At 44.3% G+C, this 24429-nt stretch overlaps 1 protein-coding gene across 6 annotated transcripts in view; it reads left to right on the forward strand.

The window, feature by feature from the left end:
• LOC137372942 (P-selectin-like) overlaps positions 1-24429 on the forward strand; it is a 94294-nt gene that overhangs the window by 56120 nt on the left and 13745 nt on the right. For 5 of the 6 annotated variants that reach the window (XM_068037473.1, XM_068037478.1, XM_068037472.1 and 2 more), the window contains 3 exons: positions 1026-1211; positions 2845-3030; positions 23841-23966. In XM_068037473.1, coding sequence (XP_067893574.1) covers positions 1026-1211; positions 2845-3030; positions 23841-23966 — 498 coding nt within the window. The remainder of the gene's footprint in view (positions 1-1025; positions 1212-2844; positions 3031-23840; positions 23967-24429) is intronic. The other variant, XM_068037476.1, reaches the window with a different exon arrangement.

A 24429-nucleotide genomic window follows, 5' to 3' on the forward strand; every position in this document is an offset into this window, starting at 1 on the left:
AGACTCCAGCAACTTGCCCACCACAGATGTCAGGCTAACTGGTCTGTAATTTCCTTGGTTCCCCCTTTCACCCTTCTTAAAAGGTGGAGTGACATGTACAACTTTCCAATCCTGAGGGATCACTCCTGAAGCTAGGGGACTCTGAAAGACTACAGTTAGGGCATCTACAATGTGCTCCCCTACTTTCTTTAACACCCTCAGATGGAAACTGTCAGGTCCTGGGGATTTCTCACACTTTAGTTCCATTAATTTCCTTGTTACTGATGTTTTACTTACATTAATTGCATTAAGTCCCTGTTGCCTATCGGCTATTAATTTTTTCGGGACTTCCGGCAAGTTATCCTCCTTTTCAACTGTAAATACTGAGGCAAAGTAATTGTTCAACATGTCTACCATTTGCCTATTATCAATGACAATATCTCCATTTTCAGCTTTTAGTGGGCCTACATTGCTCTTGAACACCTGCTTTCCCTTTATGTAACTATAAAATTTCTTCTTATTGATTTTGATGTCCCTTGCAAGTTTCCTTTCATAATCTCTTTTAGTAGCTCTTATAAGCTGCTTTGTGACCCTTTTCTGGTCTTTGTATCAATCCCATTCGGCCGGAACTGTGCTGCATTTTGCATTTTTGTGAACAGTATAGATGTGTTCAAGGGAACATTAGGTATATTTCTGAAGAAATAACTGAATGATATGGTAAGATTGTAGGTAGGTTGGATGAACGTTGTATAAAAATGGTTAAGCTTCTTGGGTTTAATGGATTTATCCTTTTCCAAAAAAACTTGTGTTGAATGGAAGAAGGGAATACTTCTCCAATAGTTTTCATTTTAATGAAACAGGAATATTCTGTTCAGGCTTATTATCTTCTTCTTTGATTAAATGAATTAGATAATCAGTGTGAACCAATTTGGTTGGGTTTAGCATGTCAACTCTGCAGGATGGAGTCATGGCAACATTATGGCCCTAGTGGCTGAGATAAATGAAGGAATCTAAGCCATTAATAAAGGAAATCTCCATTGTTCCAGCTGTAAAATGCAACATACTAAAGAGTCTGCACCATGGCACTATGAGCTGCTCCCATCCTACTGGAGATTTTAGTTACCAATCAATGTGTGACCTTGGCTGTGCGGAGGGCTTCATCTTGAATGGAACAGACAAGCTTGAATGTACAGCTTTAGGGACGTGGACAAATAAGATGCCAGCTTGTGAAGGTACATGATTACTTCAAAAACAAATGATAAATTATTGACTTATTTAGTTATTTTACTTTCTAATTTTTAAAATCTCCTCTTTCATATTTCTCTCTTTATCAGTGCCCAGTTGAGAGGGCAGGTAATCAACTTGCACCCAAGGTTTTGGCACTGGAGTTACATATGAATTCATACGTGGCATTTCCCCAAGGAAGGGGGGTAAAATTTGAGAGTCTCTGACCCTTGCCTGTTTTCCCTAATTTCCTGCTGTTTGTCCCAAGAGCAGCATTGGCAAAGGCCTAGAGATTATTTATTTGCCAATCCTATCAGTTGGGGAATTGCATAGGGCAATTTCTCTCCTAAAAGCACGAGAAAAGTAAATTAATTTGGGCAAAAAAGGCTTGGATTTTTTTTCTTGTTGATGGATTATTACTGATGTTAATAGTGTTAGCAAATGGCCTGTCTTCTACTACTAACAAAAATCAACAGAATATTTAAATGGTTCCCCAGCAGCAAAGTGGTATATTCAGGCCATAAATGTAGCCACTGAGAAAATGGGAAGTACAATTAAGCCAATAAGTGAAGCTGAGTTTCAACCAAGCAAATTTCTTTATGAAGTATCTCCTTTGCTGAATGCAGTTTTGATACATGACTTAAGTCTTGCTCTGCTGTGGCAAACCTCCAACGACATGCAAGAGAATTCCGTATTTTTTTGTTCCTGGTTTAAATATCTCTGGTGTGCAGTCAAGGCTGATCTTAGTTCTCCTCATCTCTGTGGACATTTCAAAACTATTAATCTGGGAGCTGGTTGTTTGACAATTCTTCATGTATGAACCTAAATAGTGAGTATGAGGAACCGAGTTGCTCAATAACAGCTCATCCCAATCCTGTTATTACCCACCGACTGCACTTGTGTAGATTCCAGCTGGAACCACTGAATAGAATCCAGACTCTTTTCCCTAACCCTGGACAAAGCAATGAGGCCACCGATAGTTTCCACATGCTCCCCCAACAGAAATGGGCTAACTCAAAGCAGACAACAATTCAAATCAGTTGCCCTATTCTATGCCTTTTGTAGTAACTGAAGAACACCAGCCTTGCCCATGGTATTGAGCATGAGCTATTTTAAGCTAACTGTTAAATCTCTGTCAAAAATCAACTAGTGAACTTGTGTCAGCAAAATCTAACCCAAAGACAATTTATTCCAAAAAAATTCTGATTAGGTACCTTTTGAGAATTGGAATACACTGAAACTAATACATTTTCTAATTATTTAGCAATAAAGTAAATTTGATGCTTCAGCACTCTGAACAGGAAGCCATGTTTGAAAAGATTGTGCATTGGAGAATTAGCACTAGTTTTGTAGTCCGATCTCCTGCCATTGCTCCGTTCAAGCGTACCTGTGCTGTGAGCATTGAATTTACCCTGACGCCTTCTTTATTTTAAGAGAAGGTGTTTAATACAAATACATGGAAGTGATTTTTATTTATAATGTAAATAATATCATAACATTGACATAATTTCAGATTATACAATTTTGCCAAAATCATTTTGCAAAATTGTAAAGATTAAAAAAAACATTGACTCTATCAATAATTATTGACCACTGATATACTGTGTTTATAGTAATGCTGCTCTTTTAAATCTAACACAGTGGTGAAATGTCAGGAACTGAATATTTATCGCCCAGCGATCATGAACTGTTCGCATCCTCTTGGGAACTTCAGCTACAGCTCAGTATGTGACTTTGACTGTGTCAAAGGTTTTACATTGGAAAGACCTGTGAGACTTCAGTGCAACGAATCAGGACAATGGACAGAGGAGATTCCATCTTGTAACGGTATTATTTAGAAAATCCAGTTGTACATAGTGGCTTAAAGCTACTCGACAGTTCCTTTTGAGAATTAGTATAAGAACTCAAATGTCATTCATATAATAGTTGAGAATAGATTTTATAATTTGATCTGTTGAGAAATTGACTGGAAGAAAGAGAGCGTGCTCTATTAGTATATGTACAGCTCAGTGTTTTACTGAGCCCAACATACCTGAAAGATCCTGGGTTATATCCCTGGTCTGTACTCTGCTAATTCCAGATAGGGTTGGGGAAAGGTGTTACCTTGGACTAAGATTTCATTTATTTTATTTAGAGATACAGCACTGAAACAGGCCCTTTGGCCCACCGAGTCTGTGCTGACCATCAACCACCCATTTAGACTAATCCTACATTCCTACCACATACCCACACCTATACTAGGGGCAATTTATAATGGCCAATTTACCTATCAACCTGTAAGTCTTTGGCTGTGGGAGGAAACCAGAGCACCTGGAGAAAACCCACAAGGTCACAGGGAGAATTTGCAAACTCTGCACAGGCAGTACCCAGAATTGGGCTCGGGTCGCTGGAGCTGTGAGGCTGCGGTGCTAACCACTGCGCCACTCTGACAGTTATCCACATATCCCAGTAGGAAAGTGCACATCATGTGAGTACAGGGTTGAGTTTCATTGCACTGTATTTCACAATCAAATAGTTCAACCACACTCACTGTGAAAGTTTACTCAAGGGCCCTCATTTTGTGATCCCAGTAAAATGTGGTAAGCTTTTACCACTTTGATGCTTCCCACAAACAAATTTGTGCACAACCTGTATTGAGATTGGATTCTGACAAAATGAAAAGTTATTACAATTGAAAGATGTTTGCTGGATGGTGCACTTTGACTCCAAACTCTTCCTTTCCAATTCTGTCCACAACATGTCAGCCACATAGCACCAGTGTCATCTTCAGGTTGCCTGGCCTAAGCATCATAGAATCTTACAGCACATAAAGGGCCATGCGGCCCATTGTGATTGTGCCAGCTCTTTGAAAGAGCTGTCCAATTAAGTCCCACACCCCAGCTTTTTCCCCATAACCCTGCAGATTACATGCCCAATTGCTTTTTGGAAGTTCCTATAGAATCTGCTTCTACGACTCTTTCAGGGAGTGTGTGCCACAGTTTAGCAACACTGTGTGAAAAAGTTTCTTCTCATTTCCCCTCCAGTTCTTTTTGCCAATTATTTTAAATCTATGACCTCTAGTTACTGACCCACTTGCCAGAGGAAACAGTTTCTCTCTATTTATTCTTTCAAAACCATTCAATTCTGAATACCTTTATTAGGTATCCCCTTCACCTTCTCTTCTCTAAGAACAGTCCCAACTTCTCCCCACAACTGAAGTCCCTCATCCCTGGTATCATCCCAGTAAAGCCTCCTCTGTATGCTCGCCAAGGCCTTGACATCCTTCCTAAGGTGTGGTGCCCAGAATTGCACAGAATGGGCTGAATTTTGTCAGCCCATCATGGGTCCCAGTGACAGCAAATGAAGTGGGCGCTGTTGCCGCATGTTACGCGTGTGGCCACCTGATCGCAATCAATAGGTGACTGGCCAGTTAGCATAATTGAGGCACGGGTCCCATCCTATTGCAGAATGGGACAGGGCGAGGTGCTGATGGTGACCTTAGCTGACAAGAACGCAGGTGCTGGTATCATCTTTAAAGTGCCAGCCTTGTTTGTACTGCTGCCTTTCAATGATGCAGTGAATCTGGATCCCTGTGTACTATACTGTCAGTGTGCTGTTGTTGTTAAATGAGGATAGTAGACTTTGAGTCAAAGTAACAGGAGTTTATTTACAGGGGTCTTATCTCTAAGGTATCTACATGAACACTGAGCAACACCAGGTTCTGACTCATGAGATCACATCCTGTGATGATGCTTAAGGTCTATAAACATAATCTACCCAGCAACAGCTTATACGCATTATACTACACCCTGTACTGCCGCTGTTACTCCTGGACCCCGCCCACCTCTACAGCTGCTGCTGGACCCCTCTACTGCTGCTGTTACTCCTGGACCTCCCTCTGCTGTTGCTGCTGTAATTCCTGGGTCCCCCTCTACCATGCTACTCCTGCTGAACCTTCCTGGACTACTACCAGCCCCCCCCCCCACCCCCATCCACTGCTGCTGTGACTCCTACCCCTCTGCACCAGGACTGCAGCTGGACTGGACAGAGTGGGAGCCTACTGGGACCATGTCTGAGGCAAGACACTAGGTGGTGCCAAGGTTTAGTGATGCCTCCCTGGAGATTCTGCTCTGGCTACAAGGGAAAGGCAGGAGGTCCTCTTTCCAAGGGATGGTAAGTAGAGATCCTCCCCCATGACCAAGCAAGCCAGGATGGAGATCGTTAAGGAGGTCAGCAACTGTGGTGTCACTCCCCCGAATTGGGTCGCCAAGGTGAGTCCTCCAAACCCATCTCCTCTTTGGGCCTTGCATGTGGCTACACAGGAGGGAGCGCTACATGGGGAGGGAGTGTCCACAAAGGCAGTGGCAAGGGGGTGAGGCATTACCACATCCTGGCAGATGCATGGCTGCATCTCGGTGACAGGCCGTCTTCTTCTAGAGCTCACCTCCATTATGTCCCCTGAGAGCGCACATGGGCAGGAGTCATTTTGGAGACCCCATCAGGGGATGAGGGGCTGCCACTAGCATAAGTATCCAGTTGTTCTTCATGCGAGGTCTAACTGTGTCCCTCTTCCCGCTTGCAGGAGAAACATGCCCTTAACACTAGGGAGACATCAAGGACTGGGGGTGGGATCCCTAAAGTGTGTCCTCTGACTCTGGCAGCGGAGGTGGCTCTGGAGCTAGCAGGGGCCCAGGGTGGCCATGCAATTGTGAATGGTGAGACTGGAGTGTCTGCATAAGAGAGTGAGGAGACATTATGTTCATGTGTCCTCCACACTTCTGGAGATCCACATCAGGCACAGTTGGCATGAGGAGCTCTGAACAACCTAACCCACAAATGTTTGTGCTCCCTCATGCAGGTCATAGCACTTTGCAGGCAAGCTTAGATGCTGGGACAGGGGGCCTGCCATTAACCTTTGAGGAGGAAGAGGAACAGTAACAGGATGCATCATCACATCATTCCCATGCACCCTCCACAAGTGCAGACACATTCACGTCAGTGGGTATGCGCTCGGGATTCAGGATCACAAGCTGGTGAGAGCACCACACACAGGCCTGAGCAGCTGACGGAGGCTCTGACAGCTGAGGCCACTGTCAGTCAGAGGACTGTAGTTGGCTAGGCCCAGGCTGGGCCCAGGCTCATGATGAGCCTTGGGTGTTTGGGTGTTGGCAGCACAGGGCATGTTGGAGTTGCAGAGAGAGGTAAGGAAACATATAGCAGAGATGCCAGAGGCCATGTGCAGCCATAAGTGGATGATGGAGGAGTCCATCCATGCCATAAGTGCTGCCATATCTCAGGCGTGTGAGCGCACGGCTTCCTCCATCGAGAAGTTGACAACCCACATGGAGAGCCAGATCCCACAGATGCGTGCAGACCTGCACACCTTTGCCTTGGCCATGAGGTCGACACAGCAGTGGCAAGGCGAGAGAGGGACCAGGCACCTGGATTCTTCTCCAGGTCCTCATTCTTCTCTGGCCAACAGGAAGGTTCAAGTGAGCCTTGAAGGGGAGAAGGAGAGTCTGCTCCCCACATCTGGGGGCTCCCCTCAGGGCGCTCTGAGTGTGGTTAGTGGCTCCTCAGCTGTCAGCCCACCTCCAGTAACCATAATGACTGAGGAAGCTCCTACACCTGTACAGGATCCCCTCAGCCAGCCAGGACCCTTCAGGCCTCAGGCAGGCAGAGGATGCCCGGCAAAGTTATCCCAGGCCAAGGTTCAGCCCGATCAGCAGCCTGCCTCCACTTCAGCTGCCAGCGTAGGGGTGGCACCATGTAGAAGCACACAAAAGTGTATAAAGAAGAGCACCTAGACAAATGTGGGGCTTCACAGGTGTATTAATTGTGGCAATGAATCGAGGTTAGATTCATTACTGTAATCGGTTCATGTTTTCATTGCTGACGAGTGAGATGCAACCTTCTCTCTTGCTCCCTCAATGGGCTACCAGTGTAGACACGAGCCACATTTGATCTGTGTCAGAGTGCATGATGAAGCTGGGCGCTACGCACTGGAATGCAATAGGAAGGAGGCGACAGGCGGATTACAGTGAAGTGAGTCTCTATTAAGTTCATTTTGAGAGGCCATCACATTGCCAGGCAGAGAGTATGTATAAGATTGTCTCATGCCTCCCTTGCCCATCTCTCAAGATCCAGGGCTGCCTGCTCAGTAGCCTGTAAGGCATTCGATAAGGTGCCACATAAAAGGTTACTGCACAAGATAAGAGCTCATGGTGTTGGGGGTAATATATTAGCATGGATAGAGAATCGGCAAACGAACAGGAAACAGAGAGTAGGGATAAATGTGTTAAACTCCAGAAAGCTTGTTATAGAAGGATAAAGCCAGAGCCTATATTTACTCAGTTTCACATTTATTATGCAGACTAAAAGGATTACAAACATGTAGCCCTTCACACAAATCCCTTTCCCAGTCCCAGTGAGTGTCTGCTTTTAAGTGCTCAACTAAAACCCCAATTAATTCCCTTCACCTGCATATAATCACACAATTAACAGATTCCCTTCTTTCTTTTACAATACAACTTAGATTAACATTCTCAAAGAGTATTTCAAAATAAATCAGAATTAAATTCCATATTGGGCACAAAGTTTTTTACATTGTGAGACGCCCCTCATCCAGCACCTCCAACAATTTCTTTGTACTCGCATTTCTCTTTGTGATACAATCGGATAGCTGATGACTTGCATCTACCCATTTAAATTTGGAGATTTCCTTTCTCTGCAGCATTAGTTTCAATCCAGTTAGGTCACTATGTAGTCTTTTCTCACTCACACTTTTTGTAGAGTGTACACTGTCCCACCAAGAACGATTATCCACATAACTTTCAATGGGTATCCTATCTTCCGGATGTCCCTTGTTCAGAATTTCACCCAAAATATTTGACAAATAGAACCCCATGTCCATTGCCTCCACAAGACCCAGTGTTTCCGCAGCTAACTTGCTTTTAACAACCCGTTTTATTTTCTTAGCCTCCCAAGCTAAAGGACAACATTTCCCATTTTCACCCATCAGAAATATTATGAAACCAGCTGCTCGAATACCCATCAGCAAGATTAGCATGTGAAGCATCACTAAAAATTATTAGCTTCATGTTCTTTGGGTCACCTAAGGATGGGAACTTCAGTACACATTTCTCCAGATTTAGTGTTTTCAACGTTTTATTTGCCCTTAAAACATTCTCAACTTTTGGATGTTTCATCATCATGCTTAACTCCAGCACATCAAAACTAACATCAAACCTAGTCTGAGAGCCCAACCAGTTTAACTGACCCACCAGGCTTCACAATTGCTCAATCTCTGCTTTAGATAGATCATCATTTTTCTGTGATGACCTAACATGATTAATTGGGATGGGAGTAACACTCTCTAAATAGGATTGTTGATTCAAACTTATTCCAGACTTAGTCTGCTTAATATTTAAATATATATTTAAAGGCCCCACAAGCCTGACTCCCAATCTTAAATTCTGCCTTAATCTTAATAGCATATTTCTCAAAATCTGCAGTACCACCCCATAAGAAATCATCAACATGCATCATGAAGATGCCTGAAAATTTCCCTTTATGATATCAATAAAACATCGCAGGATCTGCTTTTAGTTGAACACAACCAATTTTCAACAAAACAGATCTCACTGAGAAATACCACACCCTGGAAGCATCATTAAAGCCATAGACACATTTGTTCAGTTTCCATAATTTTCCTTCTGTATCTTCTGCCTCTTTAGATGGTTTCATAGATACTTCTCTCTGAAAAGTATCACCTTGCAGAAATGCAGCTTTTATGTCAATGGATCGACATTCCCATGAATATGTGGCCAAAAGAGCTAAAAAGATTTTCAAGATTACTTTTCCAGCTGTGGGAGAGTCCACTCTAACATCGGTATTCCCCCAGTCGCTCTTCAAAACCCCTCACAACTAACCTCGCTTTAGCCTTCTAAGTTCCATCGGGAAGGACTTTTTCAGTACAAATCCATCTATGTGACAAGGCCAGCTGTCCCCTTTCTGGTACCTCAGAATAGACTCCAAACTTTCTAATTCCTTATGTCTTGCTTCTCTTTTTAGTTTATCCTCAAGTTTATTGGCAGCCACTAAAACTTCACGATCATGAGGACTTCCTCTTCTAGTTCTATTCCGAGACTGCTCTCTAGCCTTCATTTCATTGTGTAATCTGTTCATACTATGGCCTGTATTAGCACTTTTTGATGCCTTTCGGAACTACTGCTAGAAGATCTCCCTCACACTTTATTGGAAGCTCTTTTTCAAAGCCGTGATCGCTTCCTTACGCAAGAGTCACTTCCTGACCCACTATCAAAACTTGCACTGCACTTTCTTCCCTCCACTCTTTCACCCCATTCTGCCAGTCCATGGCTCTGGCTTCTTGGCCATCATCTTGATCATGTAACCAAAATTTAAACTTGCCTGTAGATTTTCCTGTACGCCGCACAATTGTCATATCCCTCCTTTTATTAGACCCCTCTGGAATATATGTCACCCGAGTACCTACTCGAGGCAATTGGCCTTTGGATGTGATAGCTCTTTCCTGAGCATCATGATCGGTTGCATTACTATCCAACTCTTGATCTACCTGTGCCTCAGGACCTTCATCACAAAATACATGAGTATTTGAGGTACAAGGTGCCTCTGTTCCCTCTATCAGCTGCTCAGATTCTGAGATTTTGTAATCAATCCCAATTAATCGTGACGAATGAACCTTAACAGTTTGATTTCCATGCTTGATAACTACTGTCTTACCATCCTGACCAATTACCTTACCAGGGCTCTTCAATTCCCTATGGCCCTCTCTTTTACAATAGACTAAATGTCCTGAACTAAATTCAGCCTCAGATGTCTCAGAGCTCTGCGAATTTTCTGAGAGACCTCGACCTTAGTGAAAGCCTGTCTCCCTGCATGTAAAGCATTCACATGTGTAGAAAAAATGGAACTAATTGTGGTACCTTCTAGAGCAGGAGGACTGTCGCACAGTACAGAAGGCAATTTGGGATTCCGCACATAGATCAATTAATAGGGACTATATCCAACCGTCTGAAGTGAATTCTTCGCATGAACTGCCCATGCCAGGGCAGTTGTCAACTTGCAGTTTGGCTGGTCAGCTAAGATTTTATGTAACATTTCATCAATGTAATTCCTTTCACAAAGCTCATTGCTGAAAGGACTTTCAGCTGCAGTATTCATAACCTTAATGTGCATATTTTCACACATATCCCTGAACTCATCATTGGCAAATTCCCCTCCATTATCAGTCAGAAACTTAGCTGGTGCCCAAGCCCAGTCCCTATCCATTTCTCCATAATTGTGTCTATAATCACCTTTTTGTCCTTACTATTTATTATTGTAGAAAGAATAAATCTAGTTGCTAGGTCTATAAAATGTCCAATGAAAATATTCTTGTCTTTGTCCCAAACCTTTAAATCTATGGCAACTACCTCGTTAAAGTCACGTGCCAATGGAAGGCTGACACTAGGACGTGATGGTGTCCTCTAATATTTATTACAAATCTCACACTTTTCACTAATCTCTTCTATTATCCTCGTATACTCTCCATCAATCACACCTGCATCTTTTAGTAGGGTTTTTAATCTCTGACAAGAAGCGTGAGCAAATTGTCTGTGTAACTTTAAGACAATTTGACTTTTATCTCTCTGATTCGTAACACCTGATGCTAACACTTCTCTAACACTGACTAGAAATATCAGGTTTTATTAAAGGGATACAATAATGCCATGTCTGGGTAAATTGCAAATTCACTGGCTTCCCACAAACAATTCCCTTGTCCTCCATATCAAGTTCCATCTGTGCCTTTTACTTTGAAGGCTTACTCAAGAGTAAAGGTATTCCACTGGAGATTACATCAGTACTGATAAAGTGGTTTACCCTAGCTATTTTACATGGGATTACTACTCTCTTCAGTGACTTCAATGTGTTGTCATCACCAAAACTAAAGCTGGTAGTACTTTTATACTCCTTAACCTTGCATCGATCCTCACTACTGAGTGAATCCAGATAACACTGTAAGCAATCAGTTCCACATAGTCACTGTACAAGCACTATCCAGTACCACACAGTTGAATGAATCTGCAACCAATACATTCATCACAGTACTAAAATTCCTTGAGACTAATACAATTCCTTCAAATCCATCAGCATCTTCCTCTTCTGCCTTAGAATTCTCTGCATCGTGTGTTATTTCGAAGACACTGCCCCTCTGATTTGGGCAGTTCATTGCATAATGATACTTGAGTCACATCTGAAGCACCTATTAACTGTTTCTTGGGCATCCCTGGAATTCATTCACCTTTGAGTACAATTCCAACCCTGTATTCCACTGTAATATTCAGACTTGCTAAAAGTGCTTTCATCCTCATTCCTCCTGTCTTTAACGTTTCCATTTGCTTCTAGTACCCAGATTATTTCGAAATCTTGTAAACATTGAGTCCTCCATTCTTTGTGTCACCGCAGAATGCCTCGCTTGTTCTACCAGGACTGCAGGAAATGACTGTTTCCCCAGGAATCTTTTTAAGGCTGCGGATATTTGGTCCAACAGGGAGTCTTTGTCTAAGAACTGAACCCCAGTTAGAACCAGGATCCTGTCCATATATGACACCCTAGCACAATCTAGCAACTTAAAAGCTAGCACTGAACTAGGGATCTCCAAACTGAATTTCCTCAATCTTTTATACAGTCTGTTAAAGGCCATGATATATTCCTCCATTGAATAACCATCTGTTTTCCGAAATCTATCAAAGTCTGACCATGCCTCATATGCATTCAATAGGTCATCTTTCTTGTAAATTTCATTCAGAAATCCTAACAGAAGATCCAACCCTTCATCAGTATCCAACTGATGAGCATCCAGTTCAGAAAACACTTTACTTCTGATTTCATTTTTGGCAGGAAGTGACAACGCCAAGGTCATATCTTGTTTCCTTTTTGGTAGAGATGTAACCCGTGTTCACATATCCACTTCATTCTTCCACTGGTCATATGGTTCAGACTCTGAAAACACCGGAGGGTAATCATACCCTGACAATTTGTACTTGCTTTCTGCCATATTTTTCACAATGGCCCTTGAGACTTTAGTTTTCTTTCCGAAAAAAATTTCCTATTTTCCAACCTTCAGCTTTCGGCAACCATCCTCAGCTACCATGTCTAAACTCCAAAAAACTTGTTATAGAAGGATAAGGCTGGAGCCTACATTTACTCAGTTTCACATTTATTGTGCAGAATAAAAGGATTACAAACATGTAGCTCTTCACACAAATCCCTCTCCCAGTCCCAGTGAGTGTCTGCTTTTAAGTGCTCAACTAAAACCCCAAATAACTCTTTTCACCTGCATATAATCGCACAATTAACAAAATGAGTTATTTTCAGGTTGGTAAACTGTAACTAGTGGTATGCCACAGGGATCAGTTCTGGGCCTCAACTATTTACAATTTAATTAGGTAACTTCGATGAAGGGACCGACTGTATTGCAGCCAAATTTGCTAATGATACAAAGATAGGTAGGAAAGCAAGTTATGAGGACGAAACAAAGAGTCTGCAAGGGGATATAGACAGGTTAAGTGAGTGGGCAAATATTTGGCACACGGAGTATAATATGGGAAAACGTTAGGTTGTCTGCTTCGGTGGGAAGAACATAAAAGCAGAGTATTATTTAAATGGAGAGGGACAACAGAATGCTGCAGTACAGAGGGATTTGGGTGTCCTTGTACATGAATCACAAAAAGTTAGCATGAAGGTACAGCAAGTAATTAGGAAGGCAAATAGAATGTTGGCCTTTATTACAAGGGGGATGGAATATAAAATTAGGGAAGTCTTGCTACAACTGCACAGGGCATTGGTGAGGCTGCACCTAGAGTGGGATTTTTTTTAAAAATTCATTCATGGGATGTGGGCGTCGCTGGCCAGGTCAGCATTTACTGCCCATCCCTAATTTCCCTTGAGAAGGTGGTGGTGGGCTGCCTTCTTGAACCGCTGCAGTCCATGTGGGGTAGGTACACCCACAGTGCTGTTAGGAAGGGAGTTCCAGGATTTTGACCCAGCGGCAGAGAAGGAACGGCGATATAGTTCCAAGTCAGGATGGTGTGTGACTTGGAGGGGAACTTGCAGGTGATGGTGTTCCCATGCATTTGCTGCCCTTGTCCTTCTAGTTGGTAGAGGTCGCGGGTTTGGAAGGTGCTGTCTAAGAAGCCTTGGTGCATTGCTGCAGTGCATCTTGTAGATGGTACACACTGCTGCCACTGTGCGTCGGTGGTGGAGGGAGTGAATGTTTGTAGATGAAGTGCCAATCAAGCGGGCTGCTTTGTCCTGGATGGTGTTGAGCTTCTTGAGTGTTGTTGGAGCTGCACCCATCCAGGCAAGTGGAGAGTATTCCATCACACTCCTGACCTGTGCTTTGTAGATGGTGGCCAGGCTTTGGGGAGTCAGAAGGTGAGTTACTCGCCGCAGGATTCCTAGCCTCTGACCTGCTCTTGTAGCCACGGTATTTATATGGCTACTCCAGTTTCTGGTCAATAGTAGCCCTTAGGATGTTGACAGTGGGGGATTCAGCGATGGTAATGCCATTGAATGTCAAGGGGAGATGGTTAGATTCTCTCTTGTTGGAGATGGTCATTGCCTGGCACTTGTGTGGCGCGAATGTTACTTGCCATTTATCAGCCCAAGCCTGGATATTGTCCAGGTCTTGCTGCATTTCTACACGGGCTTCTTCAGTATCTGAGGAGTCATGAATGGTGCTGAACATTGATGACTCCTCAGATACTGAAGCAGTCCATGTAGAAATGCAGCAAGACCTGGACAATATCCAGGATATACTTGCATTGGAGGTAGTTCAGAGAAGGTTCACTAGGCTGATTCCTGGGATGAAGGGGTTGTCGTGTGAGGAAAGGTTGAGCAGGTTGGGGCTATTCTCATTGGAGATTGAGAGATGATCTTGTTGAAATGTATACAATTCTGAGGGGGCTTGACAGGGTAGATGCTGAGAGGATGTTTCCCCTCATGGGGGAATATAGAACTAGGGGGCACAATTTCAAAATAAGGGGCCTCCTTTTTAAGATGAACATGAGGAGGAATTTCTTCTCTAAAAGGGTCATTAATCTTTGGCATTCCCTTCCCCAGAGAGCAGTGAAGGCTGGGTCATTGAATATATTCAAGGATGAGCCAGACTGATTTTTTTATCTACAAGGGATTAAAGGGTTATGCGGGTGTCGGCAGAAAAATGGAGTTAAGACCACAATCATATCAGCCATGGTCTTACTAAATTGCGGAGCAGGCTCGAGGGGCCAAATGACCTATTCCAGGTCCTATTTCTTATGTATATTCTACATCTCCTCATTTGATAGGAACATAGGAACTTAGGAGCAGGAGTAGGCCATTCAGCCCATCGAGCCTTCTCAGCCATTCAATACCATCATGGCTGATCATCCACTTCAATGCTTTTTTTCCACACTAACCCCATATCCCTTTATGCCATTGGTATTTAGAAATTTGTCAATCTCTACTTTCAACATACTCAATGATTGAGTCCACAGCCCTCTGGGGTAGAGAATTACAAAGATTCACAACCCTCTGAGTAAAGAAATGTTTCCTCATCTCTGTCCTAAGTGGCTTCCCCCTTATTTTGAAATTGTGTCCCCTGGTTCTGGATTTCCCAACCAGGGGAAATACCTTAACTGCATCTAACCTGTCTATCCCTTTAAGTATTTTTGTAGGTTTCAATGAGATCACCTCTCATTCTTCAAAACTCTATAGGGAATACTGGCCCAGTTACCCCAATCTCTCTTCATAGGATGGTCCCGCCTTCTCAGGAACAAGTCTGGTGAACCTTCGTTGCACTCCCTCTATGGCAATAATATCCTTCCTAAGGTAAGGGGACCAAAACTGCACACAGTACTTCAGGTGTGGTCTAATCAAAGTTCTATATAATTGAAGCAAGACTTCACTACTCCTGTACTCAAATCCTCTAGTGATGAAGGCTAACATACCATTAGCCTTCCTAATTGCTCGCTGCACCTGCATGTTAGCTTTCAGTGACTTATTGACGAGGACACCCAGGTCCCTTTGTACATCTACACTTTCTAATCTCTTACCATTTAAGAAGTACTCTGCACATCTGTTCCACATACCAAAATGGATAACCTCACATTTTTCCACATTATATTCCATCTGCCACGTTCTTGCCCACTCACTTAGTCTGTCCAAATCCCCTTGAAGCCGCCTTGCATTTTCCTCACAACACACGTTCCCACTTAGTATTGTGTCATCTGCGACCTTGGAACCATTACATTTGTTCCCCACATCCAAATCATTGATATATATTGTGAACAGCTGGAGCCCAAGTACTGATCCTTGTGCTACCCCACTAGTCACAGCCTGCCAACACAAGAATGAACTGTTTATTCCTATTTTCTGTCTTCTGCCTGTTAACCAATCCTTAATCCATGCCAGTATATTAATTCCTATACCGTGTGCTTTAATTTTGCTAACCAAACTCCTGTGGGGGACTTTATCAAAAGCCTTCTGAAAATCCAAGTATACTACGTCCCGCTTATCAATTCTGTTAGTAACATCCTCAAAAAACTCCAAAAAGTTCATCAAATATGATTTTCCATTCATAAATCCATGTTGACTATGCCCAATCAGATCATTATTATCCAAGTAATAAAAGCAAAATACTGCAGATGCTGGAAATTTGAAATAAAAAGAAGAAACGCTGGAAATACTCAGCAGCTCTGGCAGCATCTGTGGAAAGAGAAGCAGAGTTAACGTTTCAGGTCAGTGACCCTTCTTAAGAACTGGCAGATATAAGAAATGTAAAAGATTTTAAGCAAGTAAAGCGGGTGTGGGGCTAGAGATAACAAAAGAGGTGTTGATAGGACAAGGTCACAGAATAGCTGACCAGAAGGTCATGGAGCAAAAGCAAAGGCAAACAATATGTTAATGGTGTGCTGAAAGACAAAGCATTAGTACAGATAGGGTATTAATGGACTGAAAACTGAACAGCCACAACACAAACATGAAAAAAACCCACAGTGGATAGGCACAGTAGAAACAAACTGAACAAATCAAAACAAAATAAACTCAAAAAAGAAAGAAGAAAAACATAACTAAAAATAAAAGTAAAATTTGGGGCCCGTCATGCTGTGAAATTATTGAACTCAATGTTCAGTCCGGCGGGCTGTAGTGTGCCTAATCGGTAAATGAGATGCTGTTCCTCGAGCTTGCGTTGATGTTCACTGGAAGACTACAGCAATCCCAGGACAGAGATGTGAGCATGAGAGCAGGGTTGGGGGTGGGGCGTGGTGTTGAAATGGCCGGCAACCGGAAGCTCGGGGTCATGCTTTCTGACTGAGTGGAGATGTTCCGCAAAGCAGTCACCCGGTCTGCGTTTGGTCGTTTTGGTAGAGGAGACCACATTGTGAGCAATGAATACAGTATACTACATTGAAAGAAGTACAAGTAAATCGCTGCTTCACCTGAAAGGAGTGTTTGGGGCCTAGGATAGTGAGGAGAGAGGAGGTAAATGGGCAGGTATTACACCTCCTGCATTTGCAGGGGAAGGTGCCATGGGAAGGGGATGAGGTGGGGGGGGGGAGGTAATGGAGGAGTGTACCAGGGTGTCATGGAGTGAATTATCCCTGCGGAATGCTGACAAGGGAAGGGAAGGGAAGATGCCTTTGGTAGTGGCATCACGCTGGAGGTGGCGGAAATGGCGGCGGATGATCCTTTGGATATGGAGGCTGATGGGGTGGAAAGTGAGGACAAGGGGAACCCTGTCGCAGTTCTGGGAGGGAGGGGAAGGCTTGAGGGTAGATGTGTGGGAAATAGGCCGGACACGGTTGAGGGCCCTGTCAACCATAGCGGCGGGGGGAGAATCCTCGGTTGAGGAAAAAGGAAGACATATCAGAAGCGCTATCATGGAAGGTAGCATCATCAGAGCAGTTGCTCTGATCAGAGTCAGCATGGTTTTATGAAGGGTAAATCGTGTTTGACTAATTTGCTAGAGTTCTTCAAAGCTGTAACAAGCAAAGTGGATAATGGGGATCCTGTAGATGTAGTTTATCTGGACTTCCAGAAGGCATTTGATAAGGTGCCGCACAAAAGGTTAATACACAAGGTAAGTTCACATGGGGTTTGGGGCAATTTATTAGCTTGGATAGAGGATTGGCTAACCAACAGAAAACAGAGAGTCAGGATAAATGGGTCTTTTTCTGGTTGGCAAGATGTAACTGGTGGGGTGCCACAGGGTTCGGTCCTCAGGCCCTAACTATTTACTATCTATATAAATGACTTGGGACAGAAGGTACTATAGCCAAATTTGATGACACTAAAATAAGTGGGACAGTAAGTTGCAATAAAGAAATACAAAATCTACAAATGGATATGGACAGATTAGATAAATGGGCCACAATTTGGCAGGTGGATTTTAACGTGAATAAGTGTGAGGTTATCCATTTTGGTCGGAAGAATAGAAAGGCAAATTATTATCTAAATGGAGAGAAACTTCAGAGTGCTTCGGTGCTGAAGGATTTGGGTGTCCTCATGCATGAATCGCAGAAAACTAGTTTGCATGTACAGCAGGTGATAAGGAAGGCAAATGGAATTTTGGCATTTATTGCGAAAGGAATAGAGTATAAAAGTAGGGAAGTGTTGCTGCAACTGTACAAGACATTAGTGAGACTACACCTGGAGTATTGCGTACAGTTTTGGTCCCCTTACTTGAGAAAGGATGTAGTTGCATTGGAGGTAGTTCAGAGGAGGTTCACTAGATTGATTCCAGAGATGAGGGGTTTGTCTTATGAAGAGAGATTGAGCAGTTTAGGCCTTTACTCTATGGAGTTTAGAAGAATGAGAGGAGATCTAATTGAAGTATATCAGATCATTAAGGGGATTGACAAAGTAAACATAGAGAGGATGTTTCCTCTTGTGGGGCAATCTAGAACGAGAAGTCATAGTTTTAGGATAAGGGGCAGCAGATTTAAAACAGAGATGAGGAGAAATTACTTCTCTCAAACGGTCGTGAATCTGTGGAATTCACTACCCCAGAGTGTGGTGGATGCCGGGACATTGGGTAAATTTAAGGAGGAGATAAACAGATTTTTAATTAGAAATGGGTTGAAGGGTTATGGAGAATGGGCAGGAAAGTGGAGTTGAGGCAAAGATGAGATCAGCCATGATCGTTCTGAATGATGGAGCAGGCTCGAGGGGCTGAATTGTCTACTCCTGCTCCTAGTTCTTATGTTATGTTCTTATATCTGCCAGTTCTGAAGAAGGGTCACTGACGTGAAATGTTAACTCTGCCTCTCTCTCCACAGATGCTGCCAGACCTGCTGAGTTTTTCCAGCATTTGTTATTATTATCCAAGTGTCCATTTATCACATGGATGAGGACTGGCAATGTCCTTTTTGTGCAATGCCTACCCCTCTGCTGTACTAGATTATGCAGAGCACAGCAGACCACCACAACAAGCGAGACCCTCACTGGAGCATACTGCTGGATACTGGATTGAAGGAGGCACTGGAATCTCATCTTCAACAGCCCAATGGCCTGCTCGATGGTCACTAGGATGAACTCATTACAGGTGTTGTACATCTTCTCTGCTGCAGTGCAAGGGTTCCTCACAGGCATGAGTAGCCATGTCTTCATTGGGTAGCCCTTGACGACAAAATCCATCCCTGAAGCTGAGAGGGGTGGGTGCCTGAAAAGCTGTGCCACATGGAACTGCCAAAGTTGTAGGCATCGTGGCTGCTTCCCATGAAGCGGGGACACACTTTTTATTCGTGGGATTCGGCATCGCTGACTAGGCCAGCATTTATTGCCCATCCCTAATTGCCCTTGAACTGAGTGGCTTGCTAGGCCATTTCAGAGGGCATTTAAGAGTCAACCACATTGCTGTGGGTCTGGAGTCACACGTAGGCCAGACCAAGTAAGGATGGCAGATTTCCTTCCCTAAAGGACATTAGTGAACCAGATGGTTTTTACAACAATCGACAATAGTTTCATGGTCATCATTCGACTAGCTTTTCTTAATTCCAGCTTTATTAAATTCAAATTTCACCGTCTGCCATGGTGAGATTGGAACCCAGGTCCCCAGAGCATGAACTGGGCCTCTGGATTACTAGTCCAGTGAAATTACCACTATGCCATCGCCTCCCCAACCTGCAGGATGTGCTTTCGGTGGTCGCAGACCAGTTGTATGTTGATGGAATGGAAGCCCTTACTGTTGATGAAAGCTGCTGACTGCTTCATGGGCACCTTGAGGCCACATGTGTATAGTCAATGACACCTTGCACCTGGCGGAATCCAATGATGTACCCAAGTCAATGACCCTCTCTGCCTGTCAGCATCAGTCTGGTACCACACATAGCCACCGGCTCTCTTGAACAAGCCATTGGTCACCTACTTGTTACAGCGATGCGGTGCTGCCTCAGAGACTCCACACATGTCCCCAGTGTATCCCTGGAAAGAGCCAGACACATAGAAATTGAGTGCCACAGTAAGTATCAGGGCCACGAGCATTGGGTGTCTACCAAAGCCCATGGGTTGAAGCTGATCCTGCAGCATGGCACATCTCGGTGACAGCCTCCCGGAGAGCCACAGTCTTCACTGACATTGCCACTCCGACATTTGGAGGTAGCTGAGTCCAGTCTGGTACACTCTCTGGCATGCATAGGCCCTTCTTGGTGTGGCCATCTGCTGCAACTCTCCTACTGAAGCTCCATGGGTAGGCTCAGCTGGGTCCTGGGCCTCCCACCCTCTGAGCCATTGCTGAGTGGCACGGGGGCCACAAACACTGGGTATATGAGACCCATGCCAGCTGATTGTTGCTCCTCCCTTGCGCTGTTCTTGGAGAGACGAACCTACCATGGGACCTTCTCATTGTTACCCACCTCTGAAGACACACTAATGCTCCTCAATGCCCATGCTTGCAGAGAGCCCAGCAGCCAAGACTGCGCCCACCCTTGTACCAGAGACTGCACCCACCCTAACTATGCACCTGAGACTGTGCCCCCATCCAACCCTTGCACCCAACACTGCGCTCAGCCTTACAGAGAGCCAGCACCATAGGCTGACAATGATCTCTGCTCCCCCCTCTTCCCCGTTCCACTGCTCACCATGGCTGCCTACCCGTGGCAGCATTGAGGCATTGCCTCAGTGCCGCCACCCTTAAAGGGCCAGGGATCTGAAGGCATGTGAATCCCATGCGCCGCTGACTAAATCTGAAACCTCCCCATAAAACTTGCTTCAATTCAATGCAAGTGCATTCTACCTCACTATTCACAAATTTAAATTGTAGTCCTGCCACAGTGTAGCGGCAACTCAGCCTTGGAGCTTTCCCCCAACTGACAAATCCAGAATCCACACCACGACATCGGTTTTCCGGACAAGAGCATCCACCCTGATATTTTGGCCCCCCAGGCCTCCACTCCTGCTCCTGCTGCTGGATAAACTCCAGCCCAATACATCAGCTGAGGCAGAGTGCATGTGATTTCTGAAGGTTTAGCATGCCTTCCCTGCTTTTCTATTTAATACCCTTGCTTACAAAGCCAAGTATTCCATGCACTTTCTTAACTGTCTTAACAACTTGCCTGCCACTCTCGATGATTTGTGAATATGCAACCCCAGATCCCTCTTCCTTTGCAACCCCACCCCTCACTCCCTCAAAATAGTATCATTGCTCCTGATGGTTGTGACAATCTTGGCCTGTAAACAGTACACATTGATGAGTATGTTTATTTTGGAATGACTGATAGAACCCCACTGTATGGCCAAGACCTCACCCAGGAATTTGCATACTGCTCATTTGTCTGTTTTCTTTTCTGGTGCAGAGTTCTGTGCATGGAACTCGGGTATCCTCATTTCAATGTGCCTTATAGCCTTGGTCCAAACATTGCCAAAAGAGCTGAATTTCAGGCGTGAAATCAGAGCGACTGCTCTTGACATCAAGGCAGCATTTGACCGAGTATGGCATCAAGGAGCCCCAGCAAATCTGTAGCCAATGGGAATCAGGGGGAAAACATCTCTGTTTGTTTGAGTCATACCAAGCACAAAGGAAGATGATTGTGGTTGTTTGATGGTCAATCATCTCAGTCCCAGGACATCACTGCAGGAGTTCCTCAGGGTAGTATCCTAGGCCCAACCATCTTCAGGTGCTTCATCAATGACCTTCCTTCCATCATAAGGTCAGAAGTGGGGATGTTCAATGATGATTGCACAATGTTCAGCAACATTCGTGACTCCTCAGATACTGAAGCAGCCCATGTCCATATGCAGCAAAACCTGGACAACATCCAGGCTTGGGCTGATAAGTGGCAAGTAACATTCGCGCCACACAAGTGCCAGGCAATGACCATCTCAAACAAGAGAGAATCTAACCATCTCCCCTTGATGTTCAATGACATTACCATCGCTGAATCCCCCACTATCAATATCACGGGAGTCACCATTGACCAGAAATTGAACTGGGCCATCCACATAAATGCTGTGGCTACAAGAATAGCAGCTTGGAATTCTGAGTGAGTAACTTACCTCCTGTCTCCCCAATGCCTGTCCTCCATCTACAAGACACAAGTCAGGAGTGTGATGGAATACTCTCCACTTGCCTGGATGGGTGCAGCGCCAACTACACTGAAAAAGTTTGACACCAGCCAGGACAAAGCAGCCTGCTTGATTGGCACACCATCCACCACCTTCGACATTCATTCCCTTTACCACCGACGCATAGTGGCAGCAGTGTGTACCAACTACAAGATGCACTGCAGCAACTCACCAAGGCTCCTTCGACAGCACCTTCTAAACCCACGACCCCTACCACTTAGAAAGACAAGGGCAGCAGATGCAATGGAACACCACCACCTGCAAGTTCCCCTCCAAGCAACACACCATCCTGACTTGAACTATATCGCCGCTCCTTCACTGTCACTGGATCAAAATCTTGGAACTCCCTCCCTAACAGCACTGTTAGTGTACCTACACCCCAAGGACTGCTGTGGTTCAAGAAGGCAGCTCACCACCACCTTCTCAAGGCCAATTAGGGATGGGCAATAAATGCTGGCCTAGCCAGCGATGCCCTCATCCGCCGAACTAATAAAAAAGTCTGTGACATCAAGGGGATAATACGTTTTGGAAACATCTGTAGCTGCTGTTTCAGAAAGTGCAGCAAATTCACAGTCACGTTGGAACCACACCTAATGAAAGGTCACAGACCTGAAACGTTGACTTTGCTTCTCTCTCCTCAGATGCTGCCTGACCTGCTGAGTATTTACAGCATTTTCTGTTTTTATTTCAGATTTCCAGCATCTGTGGTTTTTTCCTTTTATTTATGATATTGAAGCTTTTTGGCTTGCGCCAAATGAGGACAAATGCAAAAAAGCCAAATTTCAAAGGGAGCAACAATTTATACTGCATGTTAAAAGGGTGCTGATTGGTTGGCAAGTCAACTCTTATTGGTCGAGGTGTTGCCATGGAGAATGCACCAGGGAACTATTGAACCCAAAAATTTTGTTTAATTCAAAAATGCGCAAAACCTGGACATGTTCCTTTTGCCTGCAGAGGATGGGTCCCTGCATATTAATATATGTAGCTTCTAGCAAGCGTAAGTGAGCCACATTGCGAGCCCGAATGATAATCTTAAATTGGTTGTTAGTGTAATTCTTAGGACACTCAGGATTGTTCAGCAAGTGCTGCCCAATCACGGAATCACATCTAACGTTAGACATTGCGTTCTGAGTTTTGCTAGTACAGGCTGGTTGAATACAGTCAGTACTTTGTCCACTGTGAAAAGCCGAACGGACGTGCTGTTTGATACAATCCACCAGTTATTGGGACATACGACTTACATACCTGGCATTGCACCAGCACTGGAATTCATATACCACATTTCTCATTTGTGTGGTAAGCAGAACAGCTTTATTGTTTGACGGCGGCATCCTGTTACTGGAACATACCATTCATGTTGCTACCGTATAGTAGCAGTGTGAAATGGCTAGCTTCACCTGTTGCTCACATTTTTAAGATACCATTCCCTTCCATGGTAATTTGAGGTAGACTGAATTTTAAAGCTTTCACCCCTGTTTTCAAATCACTCCATGGCCTCACCCCTCCCTATCTCTTTAATTTCCTCCAGATCCACAACCCTCTGAGGTAGCTGTGCTCCTCTAATTCTGGCCTCCTGACCATCTCCAATTTTAATTGCTCCCCCATTGCTGGCCATGCATTCAACTGCCTTGGCCCTAAGCTTGGGAATTCCCATCCTAAATCTCTCCACCTTACTTTCTGCCTTTAAAGACACTCCTTAAAATCTACTTCTTTGACCAAGTTTTTAGTCATCACTAATGTCCCCTAATATGGCTCAGTGCCATATTTAGTTTTATAATGCCCCTGTGAAGCGCCCTGGGATGTTTTTATTACGTTAAAGGCACTGTATAAATATAAGTTGTTGATGTAAATTTAATCAGCATAGTATGAACAGAGAGCAATAAATCACAAATGCAGTACTTTATATTTTGTGGTGTGCTGCATCACTATTAGGCTGTGACAACAACAGTAATGTGTAGATAGTTAATCTAAATATGTGACAGAAGGTTGCCAGTTACACCATGGTGACGGTCTAATTGTCTTTTTATGTTTAGTGCTTGCTGGATTGCCCCCTGCAGCGAGTTTTCTGATTTACACGAGTGGAGTTGCAGCAGCTATCATACTTGCTCTTGTCATTGGTGCAACTGTGGCCTGGATTAAAAAGAAACTGAAAAAAAAAGGTAAATCAGACTATAAGCAGTCAAAGGGTTAAATAGTTTATTTTCCTCTGAATTGACTATAAACAGTATCTAGGGGCTGTATTTTGTTAAGCAGCAGGGCTCCCGGTGCCGGGCCGAAAAGGCGAGGGGAATCCCACCTCAGCCTTTGAGCCCCCCGGTGCGAGTTAATGGTGCTCAAGCACTTTAAAGACAGGGATTCTACCTCCAAAAGCTGCCGGCTAATCAGAAGGCCGACAGCTCAGTAGTATTGGCAGCACCACCTGGGCCTTGTTGGAGCCTGGATGCAAGGTAATTGAGGTGGTGTCGCCAGGGCCAGACCAGCCGGCCCCAGCAAGGCTGGGGTGGGGGAGGAGGGTAGGCATTTAGTGCAGGGGAAGGGAAGAGGGTTTCCCAGCAGGGCCCTCTGTGAGCCACACTGCCCACAGAGGAAGGACCCCTCCCCACACCGAAGCCCACACAGAGA

This window comes from Heterodontus francisci, chromosome 8 (genome assembly GCF_036365525.1).
Source record: "Heterodontus francisci isolate sHetFra1 chromosome 8, sHetFra1.hap1, whole genome shotgun sequence".
Lineage (NCBI taxonomy): Eukaryota > Metazoa > Chordata > Chondrichthyes > Heterodontiformes > Heterodontidae > Heterodontus > Heterodontus francisci.